The sequence below is a fragment of the Antechinus flavipes genome, chromosome 1, assembly GCF_016432865.1.
Source record: "Antechinus flavipes isolate AdamAnt ecotype Samford, QLD, Australia chromosome 1, AdamAnt_v2, whole genome shotgun sequence".
Classification (NCBI taxonomy): domain Eukaryota; kingdom Metazoa; phylum Chordata; class Mammalia; order Dasyuromorphia; family Dasyuridae; genus Antechinus; species Antechinus flavipes.
Window position 1 is genome coordinate 518,391,795 of NC_067398.1, and position 16,039 is coordinate 518,407,833.

A 16,039-nucleotide genomic window follows, 5' to 3' on the forward strand; every position below is an offset into this window, starting at 1 on the left:
AACTAGGATCTCATTGAAACCAAGAATTCCTGGCTGAGTAAATTCCATCAACTAATGCTATATTGTACCTACTTTGTAATTTATAGTATTAGAGGGATGATTAGAACACTGAGTGGAAAAGTGAATTTTGGAGGATCACAGTGCCAAAAACTATTAGAAATGAGACTTAAATGCAGGTCCTCCTCACTCCAAGGCCATTTCTCTATCCCAATATCATGTAACCTGTTTTCATATTCCAAATATGTTTTATCCATATGTTTTCTTATATCCTCCATGAAAAATATAACAGGATTTGTTTATAATAATGCTCTGATTAAATTGTCTATTTATTACATATATATGTATACATATACATGTATATATATATATATATATATACATTTATATCATTATCTATGAAAATACACACACATATGTGTATGTATACATATGTGTATGCTTTTCTGACATAAAAGAGTTTTCAATAGAAGCAAGAGAGTAATTTCTATATATAGGATAGAAGTTGGCCTTGATTTAGAAGACCTCCACTGAAACCTACCATACTTATGCATTTACAATCATGGCTAGTCTTTTAAATTCTCAGGGTCTTAGTTTTCTTAATCATAAAGTAGGCATAATGAAATGAGCACTACCCATTCCATTGGACTATTTTGACAAAAGCATTTATAAAACTTTAAAGCACTTTGTAATGATAAATTTCTATTATTATTGCACCACTAGACCAGCTGAAGAATTCCCCCATTCAGTTCTATATGATCTCTTCCTCTAATTCTGTTTTAAGTTTAGTTCATTGACCACCAATAATGCTTATCAATGATGCTGCTTTTTTCATGATTGTCTAACAGAATGCAATTCTTCATCAGCTACACATCATACTATGAATGATATTTATTCTTTTTCTTCTTGAATTCTGTGTTTTTATTTGTATATCCTATTGTATATTCTGATATTTTTAGTGTCTATAAATGTTTCTGAAGAGTATTCCATAATTTAGTGTACACATTATAAAAAAAGCATCCAGAACTAGGAGAATCTGAGTCAACTTCTATGTAACAAAGAATCCCTTTTCTACATGCATTTTGCAAAGTATATCATTTATGATGATATAGATGGTATAATTCCAAGTTTGTATATCTGTATTATACTCAAGAAAAAAAAATGAAGAAATGGTTCTCTAGTTAGATCTATCATAGAATCTTGTTCCATCATTACATATTTAGGAGAGACACTTTGCTAGAAAAGCTAAATGAAAGAACAATTGGTTCTTATATCTATGCCTCTCAATCAATTTTGTTCTGTGAAGATGTGTTGTCTGGTAATAAATAACCAAATAAAAAAGATCTGTTATTACTACTATGGTAGCTAGCATTTATATGGTACTTATAATGGTTAATGCACTTTCCTAAGTGATTCAATACTACATTTGATCTTCAATACAACTGTTGGAGGTAAGTCCTAATATTATCCCTATTTTAGAAGAGAAAATTGATATAAAGTTATGTAATTCATTTAATTCTTTTAAAAGCCCCATGTTTACTTCAGCAAAGGATCCTACTAAATAAATTATTTCACCTCACCAGTAATCAAAATAAATTTCATTAGTCTATAGTTTTTGGAATCAGTATTTTCTGCATTTGGAAAATGTTACAAATGTGCACTTCTTAACTCTTGTGAAGTCTCTTCCATTTTCTACCATCTTCAAAAAATTGTTGATAGTGGATAAAAAAAAATTAAATCCATTAGGATTTTTTTTTATTACTATAGAAAGTAGATTATCTGAATCATGTTCCAAAGTCATTTAAGGCTGTGATGCGATGCTTGTTTCTACATATCCTTATTTACTTTGTGTAACAATTCCTATTTACATTTTTCTGTCCTTTCCCTATGAAAGATTATTCCCCTTGTAGAGGAAAATAGAAAATGTATTTATATGAATGTTGCTAATCAACAATGAAGAAAAATAATCATAATGTGAGAAAGATAATGAAGATCTCAAAAATAATTTTCTGAAAACCTTAAGTGTATAGTTGAGAAACTTTTGGTCCAATCAGTGATAATAATTTTTTTTCATATGCAGATATATAATACTGAAATATCATCAAAAAAAGTTCATTAAATGGTTTTATATGAACCATTGAGCTAATGATTAGCCTCTTACCTCCCCAGGATTTGCCTTTTCACAAACATATGTTTCATAGTACTGGAAGAATTCAGGTGCATGGTCATTGACATTCAAAACCTGTACATAGACCTGTGCCTCAGATACTTGTTGTGAATTATCTGAAAAAATTTAAAAAAAGCAAATGAAATTAGATGATAAAGGCCTAAATTTTCCTAAAAACATCAATTTTAAAGCACTTAACAGTTTATGTAGTCTGCTTAAGTAGACCTCATATACTATATTCTATCTGGAAATTCTGTAAAGTCATAAAAAGTACATTGTTGGGAATAAATGGTATAGCAATAACCAGGGTCCATTATAATCATATGGAGGCACAGTTTGAATTTTTGTGTACTGGTAAATAAAATGTTCATTAAGAACAAAGTTAACGATGTCTCACTATCATAATTGTTTTAGGCTTTCATTGTCCAAATCACTGTAAAAATAAAAAATAAATCCATTTTTCTGACCCTTTCAAATATATATATATACATATATATGAATGTACATATATATGTGTGTATATATACACACACATAATTTCTTTAAAAAGTTTGTTCAGTTTGGTAGACAGGACACACATTTCTTTCTGACATTCTCCAGTGACCTTCAGACTAATTAGCAAACCTAGTTTCTAAATTAATTTTGAACTGACAGAATCCACAACTATTGGGAGTGTAACAAATTACCAGCAGAAGATAATTTAAAAGTTCTCCAGAAAAAGTCTGTTTTAATCAGCACAGAAGGAGGCAGGTCAAGTGCAAGCAGGCCAAGCACAGACACCAAGTATAGGTAGCACAGATCCCAGGGTGCTGAGGGTTCCGTGTGCCAGAGAGTCTACAGGAAGGAATCTACAGCAGGGTTGGCTATTCTGCCCTGGATGCAATCCAATAGACTAGCAGAGAAATTATAAAATATCCAACACAAACACAAAAGATAGAGAACCTCGAAATTTCAGAATTCCATGAAAACTGGCCACACCCACACAGCACCTGAAATCATTCAGCTCAGACACTACTTCTGCTTGTAGAGGAAGCTTGGTAAATCTCCCTTGCCCTAAAAGCAGATCTCAACTTTAACAAAATGAGTAAAAAAACAAAAAGGACTCTCTGACCATAGATAGTTTTTATGGCAAAAGAGAAGAACATATTTCAAACCCTGAGGAGACTAAAAGCAGATTGTATCCAGATGAAGGCCCAAAGGATGATATAAATTGGTAGTCATTACACAAGGCTCTCCTAGTAGAAATTATAAATGATATTAAAAGAGAATTGGAAGAAAAGTTGGGGGAAGAGAATGAGAACTTTACAAGAGGGTTTGGAAAAGAAAACAGAAATTATCTGAAGAAAATTCATTATAAAGTATACTTAATGAAATGGAAGCACATAACTCCTTTAAAAATAGAGTTAACAAAATGGAAAAAGAAAATAACTCCCTGAAAAACAGAATGTGTGAAATGGAACAAAATCCACACAACAAAACAACTCACTTAAAAATTCAATTGGACAAATACAAAAAGAACTAAAGAAAGTAAATGAAGAAAATAATTCATTAAACCTCAGAACTGAACAAATGGAGATGAATGATACAATGAGACATCAAGAACCAGACAAGCAAAACTCCCCCAAAATGGAAAAAAAATAGAAGAAAATGTAAAATATCTAATTGGGAAAACAACTAACCTGGAAAATATATCTAGGAGAGACAATTTAAAGATAATTAAACTTCCTGAAAGTCATTAAGAAAAAAGAGCTTTGACATTATTTTTCAGGAAATCATCAAAGGGAAGAGCCCTGATATCATGGAATCAGAAAATAAAATAGCCATTGAAAGAATTCACCAAACTCCTCCTGAAAGAAAATCCAAAATTAAAACTTCAAGGAATATTGTGGCTAAATTTCAGAACTTTTGGACCAAGGAAAAAATGTTGCAAGTACCCAGAAAGAAATAATCCAAATATCAATGAGCCACAATTAGGATTACCCATGAACTAACAGCTTCCACTTTAAAGGATCACAGGGCCTGGAATAGAATATTCCAAAAGGCAAAGGAACTTGGAATGCAGCCAAGAATAAAGTACCCTGCTAAATTGAGCATTTTCTTTCAGGGAAGAAGGTGGACATTCAACAAAATAGGTCAATTCCATTTATTTCTGATGAAAATGCCAGAGCAGAGCAAAAAAAAAATGACTTCCACATATAGAACTTAAGAGAAACATCAAATGTAATAAGAAAATAACTCTTGAGAACTGTATCTCTGTTGTGGGCATATATAGGTAACACATGTATAATTTGATTTTACTGTTATAATATAAAAAAGAGAGTGGAGGTGAAAAGAGGATTAAAACAGAAAAAAAGGGAGAAAGTGGAGGTAAAATGAGGAAAATTACATCTCACAAAGAGACAAAGAAAACTTATTATAATTGAGGGGGAAAAGGGAGGGGGATGAACATTGTGTGACTCTTATTATCTTCAGATTTGGCTCAAAGAGAGAATATTAGATATATTTGGTTACACAGAGGAACTTCTCTCACCTTATAGGAAAGTGGGAGGGAAAAGAGGAAAATGGAAGGGGTAAGCTAATAGAAGGGAAAACAGAAATAGTAATGGAAAGGCATAAAAAAGGGGGAGGGGCTCTGAAGAGGGAAGGCTACTTGAGGCAAGTGCTGCTTGTAAGTAAAATATGGGAAAGGAGGGGAAAGGCAAAAGGAAAGGAAAATGAATAATTTGGGGCGAATAAGATGGTGAGAAATACAGAATTAGTAGTATTAACAAAATGTAAATGGGATGAATTCTCCCATGAAATGAAAATGGCTAGCAGACTGGATTAAAAGCCAGAACCGTACAATATGTTGTTTACAAGAAATACATTTAAAGCAGAGTTATACATATAGAGTAAGGGCAAAAGGCTGGAGCAGAATCTATTATGCTTCAGATGAAGTAAAATAATAATAATAAAAAGCAGGGGTAGTCATCCCTGATCTCAGATCAAACAAAAGCAAAAAAAAAATCTAATGAAAAGAGATAAGGGAGGAAACTACATCTTGCTAAAGGGTACCATAAATAATGAAGCAATATCAATACTAAACAAAGATGTACCAAGTGTAATAGCATCAATTCCTAAAGGAGAAGTTAAGTAGTAACTTACTAAACTAAACTAAACTAAATTAGCAAAACTAAAATAATGAGAGATCTCAACCTCGCTCTCTCAAAACTAGATAAATCAAACCACAAAATGAGAAAGAAGTTAAGATAAATAGAATACTAGAAAAGTAAGGTATGATAGATCTTTGGAGAAAACTGAATGGAGACAGAAAGGAGTACACTTTTCTTCTCAGCAGTTCATGGAACATACATAAAAAAGTGACCATAAATTAGGACATAAAGACCTCAAAATCAAATGCAGAAAGGCAGAAATATAAATGCATTTGTTCAGATCACATTGCAATAAAAATTACATTCAATGTAATTGAAAATTACAGTGATAATAAACCAAATTCTGTTTTAAGGGGAAAATAAACCAAAAAATAATTAGAAGCTAAATAACCTCATCCTAAAGAATGAATTGGTGAAACAGCAAATCATAGACAAAATTAATAATTTCATCCAAAAGAATGACAATGATGAGGCAACATACCAAAATTTGAGGTATGCAGCCAAAGTAGTAATAAGGGGAAATTTTATAGTTCTAGATGCTTGTTTGCATAAAATAGAGAAAGAAAAGATCAATGAATTGGGCTTGCAACTTAAAAAGATAGAAAAAGAACAATTTTAAAACTCCCAATCATATACTGGCTGAGAAATAAAATAGTTGATCAGTGCAATAGGTTAGGTTCACAGGACAAAATAATTGATAACTCTAGCAATCTACTATTTGACACACACCCCAGCTATTGGGATAAGAACTCACTATTTGACAAAAACTTCTGGGAAACTAGTATAGCAGAAACTAGGCATTTACCTAGTGGTAGAACTGTGGGCTAGAATTTGAAACGAGGTGCTAAGTCCGTGGCATTGATAGAGGTTATTTAGTATGGTGCTTAACAGTTCTCTAGTTCAGTACCTGTATTTAGTACTTACAATAGTTCTCAAGATTCACACCTTTGATTAGAAAGGATATAAGTTGGAACAAACTCAGACAGAATCAGAACTGGAAAACAGAGACCTTGGTGGTGGTCCTCCTGTCTCCTCCACAGAAACCAAGACTCATTCAGGAGGACCTCAAGAAGCTGATCAGAGAAGCAGAGAAGACAAAGGATTGGCAGCAGGACCTTAAGTTCTAGGAACCAAGAAGAGAGATAGGCCTCTAAGAAAGCTAAATGGCCCCAGGAAAGGAGGCAAGACTTTGAAAAAGACAATAAAAAGTATTTGGATTTTAACACCTGGCTGCACTCTTGGTGATTACTGAACTGAAAGGAAGGCTACCTCCAGAGACCCCAAGAAAAACCTCAAGAGAGAATATTACATTTTAGAGAGAATATTACATTTACCCACATCTAACACAGTATACTAAAATAAGGTCGAAATGAATTCATGATCTAGACATCAGGAATGATATTATAAACAAATTAAAAGAACATAGAATAGTTTACCTCTCAGAAATTTGGAGGAGGAAGGAACTGGTGACCAAAGAAGAACTAGAGATCATTATTGATCACAAAATAGATAATTTTGATTACATTAAGTTAAAAAAGTTTTTGTACAAACAAAATTAATTCAGACAAGCTTAGAAGGGAAGCAATAAGCTGGGAAATATTTTTACAATCAAAGATTCTGATAAAGACCTCATTTCTAAAATATATAGATAATTAACTCAAATTTATAAGAATTCAAGCTGAGTATTTTTTTTTTTTTGCTTTTCTTTTTTTGTGTGTGGCACAATAATTGTATAACTATGTATATATATATTGGATTTAACATATTTTTCTGCCCTGTTTAATTTAAAAAATAAAAATACTTAGTGTCAGCAAGTGATATTTAATAATTCTTAAAACGTAGGATGGAAATGGCTGTTTTGAGTTGAAGGTACTTGAAGGAACACATTTTATAACCTAGTTTGGTTATGTGCCTAAAAAAATATGAATTACCTAGGGAATAAGAGAGCTTTGTTGTACTTTTGGAAAATTTTTACTTTAGTTTGTACTCCGCAATTCAAAAGACTATGTAATACAGAGATTTATTTGTATTTCTATCTCTATCTGTTTGTAGTATTCTACTTAGGCCAGGATGTAAATGTGACAATTTTTTGAAGGTGTTGAAAAATAATCATTCATAAAAAGCCAAGTACCCATTGTATCATATACCACTTAATAATGTCATTGAGGGCAGTTATAAGTACACAAATAGGATACATTTACATAAATTTAAATGAAAGATGATGCTTAAGATTTATTTAGCAAAGAAACTGTTCTATTTATTTAAGTTAGTATCTTTTCTTTAATTTACAGATGTCTGGGTAGTTAGAAGCTAACTGAATTATCAAGGGTCACCCAGGAATGAAGACAACCCATATGTGCATTATTTATCTATTCATTTTATTATCCATCTTTCTATGTAACTAGCTACCAGGCATGGCATTTCATAGTTTTAGGGAACTCACTAGTGAGGGGATATTACTTATCATGGGAAATCAGTAAAATTTTTATAAGTTTTACAAAGTAATTTGTTCATCAAAGAATTAAGTGTTCATATAGCAAAGATGTATCAGAAGTAGAACAGAGAAGGAAGGCTTTCCCAGCTCCAAGATATGCTTCCTATATGTACCTAATGTATACGTGAACACACACACACACACACACACACACACACAAACATACACACACACACACACACATTTGCTCAATATATACACATATATGCATGCACATATATGCATAGACATGCATAGCAATGTATATTGTGGAATACTTACTTGTATGCTACAGAATTATAGTTTTAGAGCTGGAAATGAACCCAAAGGCCATCTAGTCTTAGTCATTTATTTTATAAATGAAGAAATTAAGATTTAAGAATATTAAGTGATCCTATAGAAAGCAAACATCAGTGATAAGATTTGTATCTAGCATGTATAACTGCAGAGTCAGGTTTCAGGAGATTCTTAAAGTTTATCCTCTATTTTTACACTAGGGGAGCTAAAATTATTCTTGGAAGTGATATACCATTTTTAAAAAGGAGATTGACTTGAGTTTTGACTGTAAAGAAATCTATGCCAGGGCAGTCAGGAATTTATGTTATTACTGATACATACTGATTCTGATACTCTAGGCAATTAATTCATCAAGCTTCTCTAGGGACTAATAAATATACTAATTCTCTGTAAGTTCTTATTCTGTAAAGGGAGTATTCTTACTATGACTTCCTTATGTCCATGAAATCACAGGTATAAACATTTTTCAAGGCCTGAAAGAATAACTTGCTCACAGGAAGAATGAGAATAGTTTTGGAATACAGAAGTGAAAGAAATTATGTGAAGTTAAAAATTAAAAATTTCTACTTTACAAGTCTAAGAAAGACTATTAACAAAATTTGGGGAGGATAAAAATTAATTCTAAATAAAATCCATTTTCATACAAATTTATAGTAAAGTCAGCAAAATAAGATGTTATAAGAAATAAATATAAATTAAATTTATAAGTCATATTCTAATTATATATCTTTTTTTGGTTTAATGATGAATATTGAGTCTCTTAATGTAATTGACACTCTGATAAACAGCTTGCCTACTTTACTAGAACAGTTGTCAGAGAATGGATTCAGTGGAATTAATCTCAATAATTATAAGAAATTAAAAAGTGGCATATGTTATTCCTTTTAATAGTAGAACCATTTTTATGCATAAGATTATTTACTGTCTTCAAGAAATGCAACTGATATTTTGGAGAATTTATTTCCCCTTGAGTCATCTTTTGTTCTCCTAAGGTTATCTCCTATAATCTGGCAGATAAATTGGTTGAACTGTTATCAAAAGTATTATTCACATGGAACTAAACCAAAAAAAACAAAAAACAAAAAAAAAAACAACTAATTTATTTTCTAGATTATTCTAAAACATATACATTAAAAATTAGAGGAGAAACACTTTATATAGCTGTAAGGGAGAGATAAAATTTGGACTCAAGTTAATTAAATATATTTCTATAGGATTTTATAATAACAATATTTAATGTTTGTAATGACACCTTAATTAATATCTACAATTAATTTTTCAACCTTACCTATTATTTGTTCTTTTCTCTAAACATGCTTCACTTCAGTAATTGCTACTCCTTTCTAAAAATTTTAGGACCTAATTAACTGACATTAGTGTTTTATTATTGTTTTATGAATCATCTATGTCCTTTAATGAGCCTTAATATATATTTTCTACCTAGATTCTTGCTTAGCGAATTCACATCATTTGCAAAGTTAATTATAAAAGTTTATACCAAAGATATGAGGATGCATTACACATCAAATATTACAGAGACAGAGACAGTGTGAGAGAGAACCAGTTAAACTTTGCATAGGCTATACTCTATGAGACTTTTATTGATGTATATATAACTTGACTTATAAAATCTATCACGAAACCTTGTATCATTTGTACATATATATCTTCTTAATGTACATATCTGACCACATCACCTCCCCTATTCCTCATATATCCTTATATTTCAATGAATAAAGGTCACTGGTTCCTTATCAATTTCAAATATAATACAAAATCTTCTATTTGTCATTTAAAACTTTTTACTACCTGGTCTGCTCCTATCTTAAGAATTTGCTCCCATTTTACTTCTTCTCCTTCCCCCAAATAATCTGGAATTCAGTGACTCTAGAATTTCTTCTGCTTTTCACATTATCCATTCCGTATCCTGATTTTCACTGGTTGTCCCCCATACCTGAAAAGCATCCCCCTTTAAGTTAAGTTCAGGCTAAAATCTAATCTTCTATTAGAAACCTTTCCCAATATTGGAAACCTTCCCCAATTTTCTTTAATGTTACATTAAGGCAATTTTCAATTTATTCTGTCTATCTTTTTTGTACATTGTTTTTTTCATGTTATCTGCCTAAATTTAACTCTAATTTCCTTGAGACTAGAAATTGTCTTTTACTTGTGTACCTCCAGCACTTAACATAGTGCTTAGCACATAGTGGGTGCTTAATAAATACTTGTTAACAAAATGATATATAAATCAGAAACAATTTAAGGAATTGATGTCACAAATAAACAGGCATGATTACACATATGTATATTTTTCATTTAATGTTTGGAATTTTTAAAAATATTTTTCCCCATAAGCCAAAAAATTTATGTTCACTGTCAACAAATATGTTCATGTAATGAACATACCTGATTATTTTTCTTAATATAGATTTAGTCTGTTAATCATGTGCAATAAGATTTCAAGTAAAACTTCTTATCATAAATATTTTTAATCCACTCACCCAATTAATCCTTCTTTTCAACTTAACAGTACCTTACTAGAGTAATATAATTTCATTGAAACTTGTTTCACATTCAATTTAATTCTGTGAACATGCCTTACTTATTGTGTTGTTCTATAATGTCTGACCAGTTGGGACTCCATTATGAGTTTCCTTGGCAAACATACTGGAATTATTTGCCATTATCCTCTCCAGCTCATTTTACACATGTGGGAAGTAAGAAAAACAGTGATTTGCCCAGGATCACATAGCTATTAAAAATCTGAGGCCATATTTTAATTCACATCTTCCTGCCTTGTAGATCCTGAGCTTTATCCATTGTACTATTTATCTACTCATGTATTCAGCTCCTCCTACTTGGTAGATTAGTTCTGAAGACAAAAAGACAATAAACAGAAAGACATAAATAGAAACTATTTATATAATAATGTAGATCTTAACATCTTCATTGCTGTAGCCTAGGTAATGTAGTTTTCCTTGAGGCAATGTTTTCTCATGAAAAAATGTCATACTTCTTATTAAATCAAAAGATAGTTGACATTACTTGCTGGTACCATAGATTTTGAGATCTTTAACTGATTATACAACTTTTCAATCTCTTATATAGGAAAAGTGAGTAAATAATTAAAATACCCTGGTAAGTATTCCTTGGCTTTTTTTTTTTTAGTTTCAAGTTGATAAACTTTTATTTTGGTGATGTCATGTTCTTTGCACAGACAATATTAAACAGAAGCAAATAGCACATGATCTGTCTTGTTTAATTCAGACACTTTAATGTGACCAATAGCCACCAAAATTGATATCTATTTGTTTCAGCCTTTAATTACTATTTTTCTTGACTCATAAAATGGGTTCATGACATTTATTTTCCCATTTTCTACAAAGAAGGGTAAATAACATTACAGGAAATGAAGTCATGCATATTTTTTATTATTTTAAAATATGTCATTTTAAATATCATTTGGGGTAATTTCATTTTTGTAGATGCCTCAACTTTTCTTGAACTGTCTCTAGTCCCCCCCCTAATTTTTACATAAAGTGATACCATAAATAATGAATTTTACCACAGATATATCCAAAGAATAAAGGCTCTCTGCTTTTATAATAAATATCTTGGTGTTTCTTTATGTTGAAAGCCTTGGCATTTCAATTGCTGCAGGAGACATTTATTCCATTGTAGCATTTATTCTCACAGTCTTTATTGATTAGTTAAATAGAAAATTCAGAATAAAGACCAGAGTCATCCTGTAGTGTTTCCATAGCAGTTTTCAATGCAAGACAAAAATATGCCAAAGATGTATTCCATTTCGCCATAACACCTAGTAACTTTCCAGTAAGTTGAAAAATAGATTGTTTAATATAAAAAACTTTTTATAGAATCTAAGAAAGATCATTGAAATTAATATGCAGAACAACTTTGGATAAGTATTATGCCCTCTAACATTTTGGATTTTATCATTTTCGTAAATCTGTTAACTAAATATGGAAGTATTTTATAATGGAAACATTTTGAGTTATGCATGATATTTGAGATTTGATCTTAAAAAACTATCAGAGTAATCACTTGTAGATTATTTTTTTGTGAAAAATTGGAAACTGAATTTGGGCTCCAATTTATTTTATCAGGGTAGCATTTGTTAATATCTATTTGAAATAACATTGATTACTGTGAATTCATCCTTTAAAACACCTTGCACAGCTGGTTTTTCTTGAACATAGAGAACTTGGTTAGGCTATATAGTATCAGCTTGACATTATTTAAATCATTTCAGTTTCCCTTCTCTCTCTTTTTTTTAATAAAGATGATTTTTATATACCTATTTTTTAAATCAACAAATTTACTAATAACTAATGCAAACGTGTAAGGAAATCACTTGTAGCAAATTATTCATACTGATAGAATGTATAAACAAAAGCAATTCACATTTGCTCTTCAAAAGAAACCAATAGGTGAAATTCATATAGGAAGAACTGTTGGATTTAATTTTAATGGACAGCTAGTCTCATTGAATTATATGCAACATTATCAATTTTTTCAAAATAGGCTTCTGATTAATATTATAAATAGACTGACTTAGTCTATACTAATAAAGAAATCTTTTGTGAAACTAAGAAGGACCTCATTTAATTTGAAGTCATATATCAAGGGAAATAATACAGATGTCATTAGTCTTACAACTTCTCTTCCATTATAACTCCTTTGCTCTTCCCTTTCCAGTTCTGTGACTTTTATGAAAGAGAACATGACCTTCTTTGGAGCTTATATACAATCTTCTTTCATAGTTAATGGTTCAAATAATTCCTAATAATAGCAAGCAACTACAACAATATAATGCTTGAAAAAATATGCATTCCCTCTTTCCAGGTAGGGTCACTATGATGACAATCAAAATATATCTGTGCAATACATAAAGCATATGCTGATCCTATATTCTCACTCACTTTCTTCAGTGGCTGTAATAGTTAGGTTGTACCACGCAGCCATCTCCCGGTCCAAGCGTTCAGTTATAATGATGGTGCCATTGTCATCAATGCTAAATAAACTGCAGCCAACAACAGAATACCTGAATCAAAGAGGAAAAAGAGATATGCTGAGATATTGCTCTAACAGAAAGCTCAACTTGTTGTCATTGATGAAAATGAAAAAAAAAAAAAGCTGAGTTTAATCCATTGAAAATAAATGGTTGAACTATTTCAAAGTCCGATTCTTTTTGTACAGGAAAATAACTCTATGGATATGTATACATATATTGTATTTAACATATACTTTAACATATTTAACATGTATTGGTCAACCTGCCATCTGGGGGAGAGTGTGGAAGGAAGGAGGGGAAAAATTGGAGCAAAAGGTTTTGCAGTTTTCAATGCTGAAAAATTACTCATGCATATATCTTGTAAATAAAAAGCTATAATAAAAAAGAAAAGAAATGGTAGAAATTTTATCTAAAACATTAAAATGAGTAGTAAAGTAATAGAGATTCAATCCTTATTATATTCATTACTTGAGGAAGAGAAATACAAATTGTCTTCCCTGTTCTTTTTCTAAACTGGGCTTAGTATATGCACCAAAAGATAGGTGTATTGTATTCTGTTATTGTCCATAAGAAAAGAAACTTTGAGTAAAATACTAATTACCTATGTATTGCTGTGCCATAGTGTCAAAGAATGCTTTTCTGAAGTAAAATATGCAACAATCTTTAATAAAAATTGTTCTATAAACTGTACAGATAGAGTTTTAATGATTTTAGGAAGATGAGATGATTCAAAGGAAGCTCTTTCTCTCCTTCCATCTGTGAGGAGAATTAACCTGTTTCTTATTGCAAACACACACCCAAACTCACAAAGAGGCACTGATTCTAAAAAGTATTATGTTACTGTCTGAATAAAATATTGGTTGCAGAATTCTCTAGCGAGATGAATATAAAATAATTGCAAAATGTATAGTAATGGAGGTTTTGAAAGTACTCAGCATTCCATAGGACCATAAAAATAACAATAATGCAAAAATAAAAGAATAACAACTTGGGTAAAGTGAGATTCTCTAATAAAAGTATCCATACATATATATGATTTTGATAAAAGATAACAAGTTTTACTTTTATTATGCACTAAAAGATGATACAATTTTAATCTAATATAGGTGTTTCTAAAAATGTAAGCCTAAATATATTAAAGGATTCTGTTTTATAGAAATATATTCATTCCATTCAATTATCCCTAGTCATATCTTTAAAGAAAGTATCTTTTTATCTCCTGAGAGATCCTATGATGTAATCTAATTCAACATTTTTCTCCTATTAATAAAGAAACTGAGCCCCTAAAAGGTGCTACTTGTTCAAAGTCACATCTGTAATAAAGAGAATTACCATTCAGAGCCAGGTTCTCTGATAGCACATTTAGTACTTTTTTCCATATCACATTATTTTGCTGTTTCTAAAGTGTTTCTAAAAATTTGGGAGAATTAAACTGAGGTTTAGAATTATATAGTATTAACTCATCAAGGGAGCTTTTCTTTATTTCTCTCACCTCCTATTTTCAATTCTTAATTGATAATAATTTTTCCTTCTCAGACTTCAAAAAACCTGGTTTATGAAAATCGATCTACTTATCATGTACTATTATAGATTCCAGTAATTTAACCAATATGACATTTATTCTCTACTATATTATGTAGTCAATGAATTCAGGAATATATAATCTTTATATGTGACTGTGTTCACCATAGTAAGAAAATAAATATTTGTTAAATTGAATTCAGATGAAAGGGATCTCAGATGTCATTTAGTCTATTCCACAGATAATTTGTGAATCCTATCTAACTTGTCTCCCAGCAAGTGATGATCTAGCCTCAACTAGAAGAAATGAAAAGTCAAGAAAAACTTAATCATCTGAGGCAACCATTTCCATTTTTAAATAGCTCGGATAGTAAAGGAAATTATTCTTATATTGAATCAAAATCTGATACTCTGAAATTTTTACTTCTTGGTAATATCACTATCCTTTAGGGCCAAATGAAATATCTGCCTCACTTTTATAAGCTATAAAGGCATTCTGGGGAAACTTTTGGACTTCATAATAACCATGTTTGATTCAAGCCTAAAAAATTTGCACTTAGCAAAATAATTCCCTTATAATATAAAAAAACCCATAAAAGCTGATGACCCAGTAAATGTTTAAAGAACTGTGATTCTACCCTCACATCCTTCTTGATAATTTTATATTCTTTCAGAACCATTTTAAACCACTTCCCAAGAAGTGAGTGCTTTTTGTATAAATATTCCACATTGCTTTTAAAATACATGCTCTGTTTAGATAAACTTGAGCCTGGATGAAGACTCTCAAATTAGCTATACAAAAATGACCAAGTTGATTTGATATTTGAAGTTAAAGAAGCCCATAATTGATGAGGCTTTTTGAAATGGAGGTGAATGATACAAAGGGAAAGAAATTGGTTCCAACTCTAAGAACTTTGGGAAGAATGTTTGTCAAGAAGAAGTCTGGTATAAGCCTTAATATTTTTACAGAAGACATATAGCAGGAGCTATTTGAATAATGCAAAATCAAGGTAAAATATTAAATGTGTAACCAGAAGTTTAAAAAATCACATTAATGACACTTAAGTGTGAGGCTCTCAGCAGATTTCAGTAGTAGTTATATATAAAATTACTAAATTTATAATGCTTTAATAACAATATTAATAATAATAAATGCACACATATGTATATATGAACACATATATACATGTATGTATACATCTATCTATCTCTCCATATCTATCTATCCAAGTAAAATAAACTTTAAAAATATTTTCTTTGAAATCTAAACTTGAGAATGTTCTCTGTTTAGCTTTTCTCCTGTATTGAAAAAAAATATTTGGTCCAGCTTAGATACAAAGAGTGAGAGCTGGTGAGTTATCTAAGACAAATTCTAGATGGTGAGCCTGAGGTCCTGA

The 16,039-nt window shown here is 30.7% G+C and overlaps 1 protein-coding gene across 4 annotated transcripts in view; it reads right to left on the minus strand.

The window, feature by feature from the left end:
* Window positions 1-16,039, minus strand: part of CDH19 (cadherin 19) — an 86,175-nt gene that overhangs the window by 39,080 nt on the left and 31,056 nt on the right. For all 4 annotated transcript variants that reach the window (XM_051970521.1, XM_051970523.1, XM_051970522.1 and 1 more), the window contains exons 7-8: window positions 13,030-13,151; window positions 2,159-2,280 (exon numbers count right to left, since the gene is read on the minus strand). In XM_051970521.1, coding sequence (XP_051826481.1) covers window positions 2,159-2,280; window positions 13,030-13,151 — 244 coding nt within the window. The remainder of the gene's footprint in view (window positions 1-2,158; window positions 2,281-13,029; window positions 13,152-16,039) is intronic.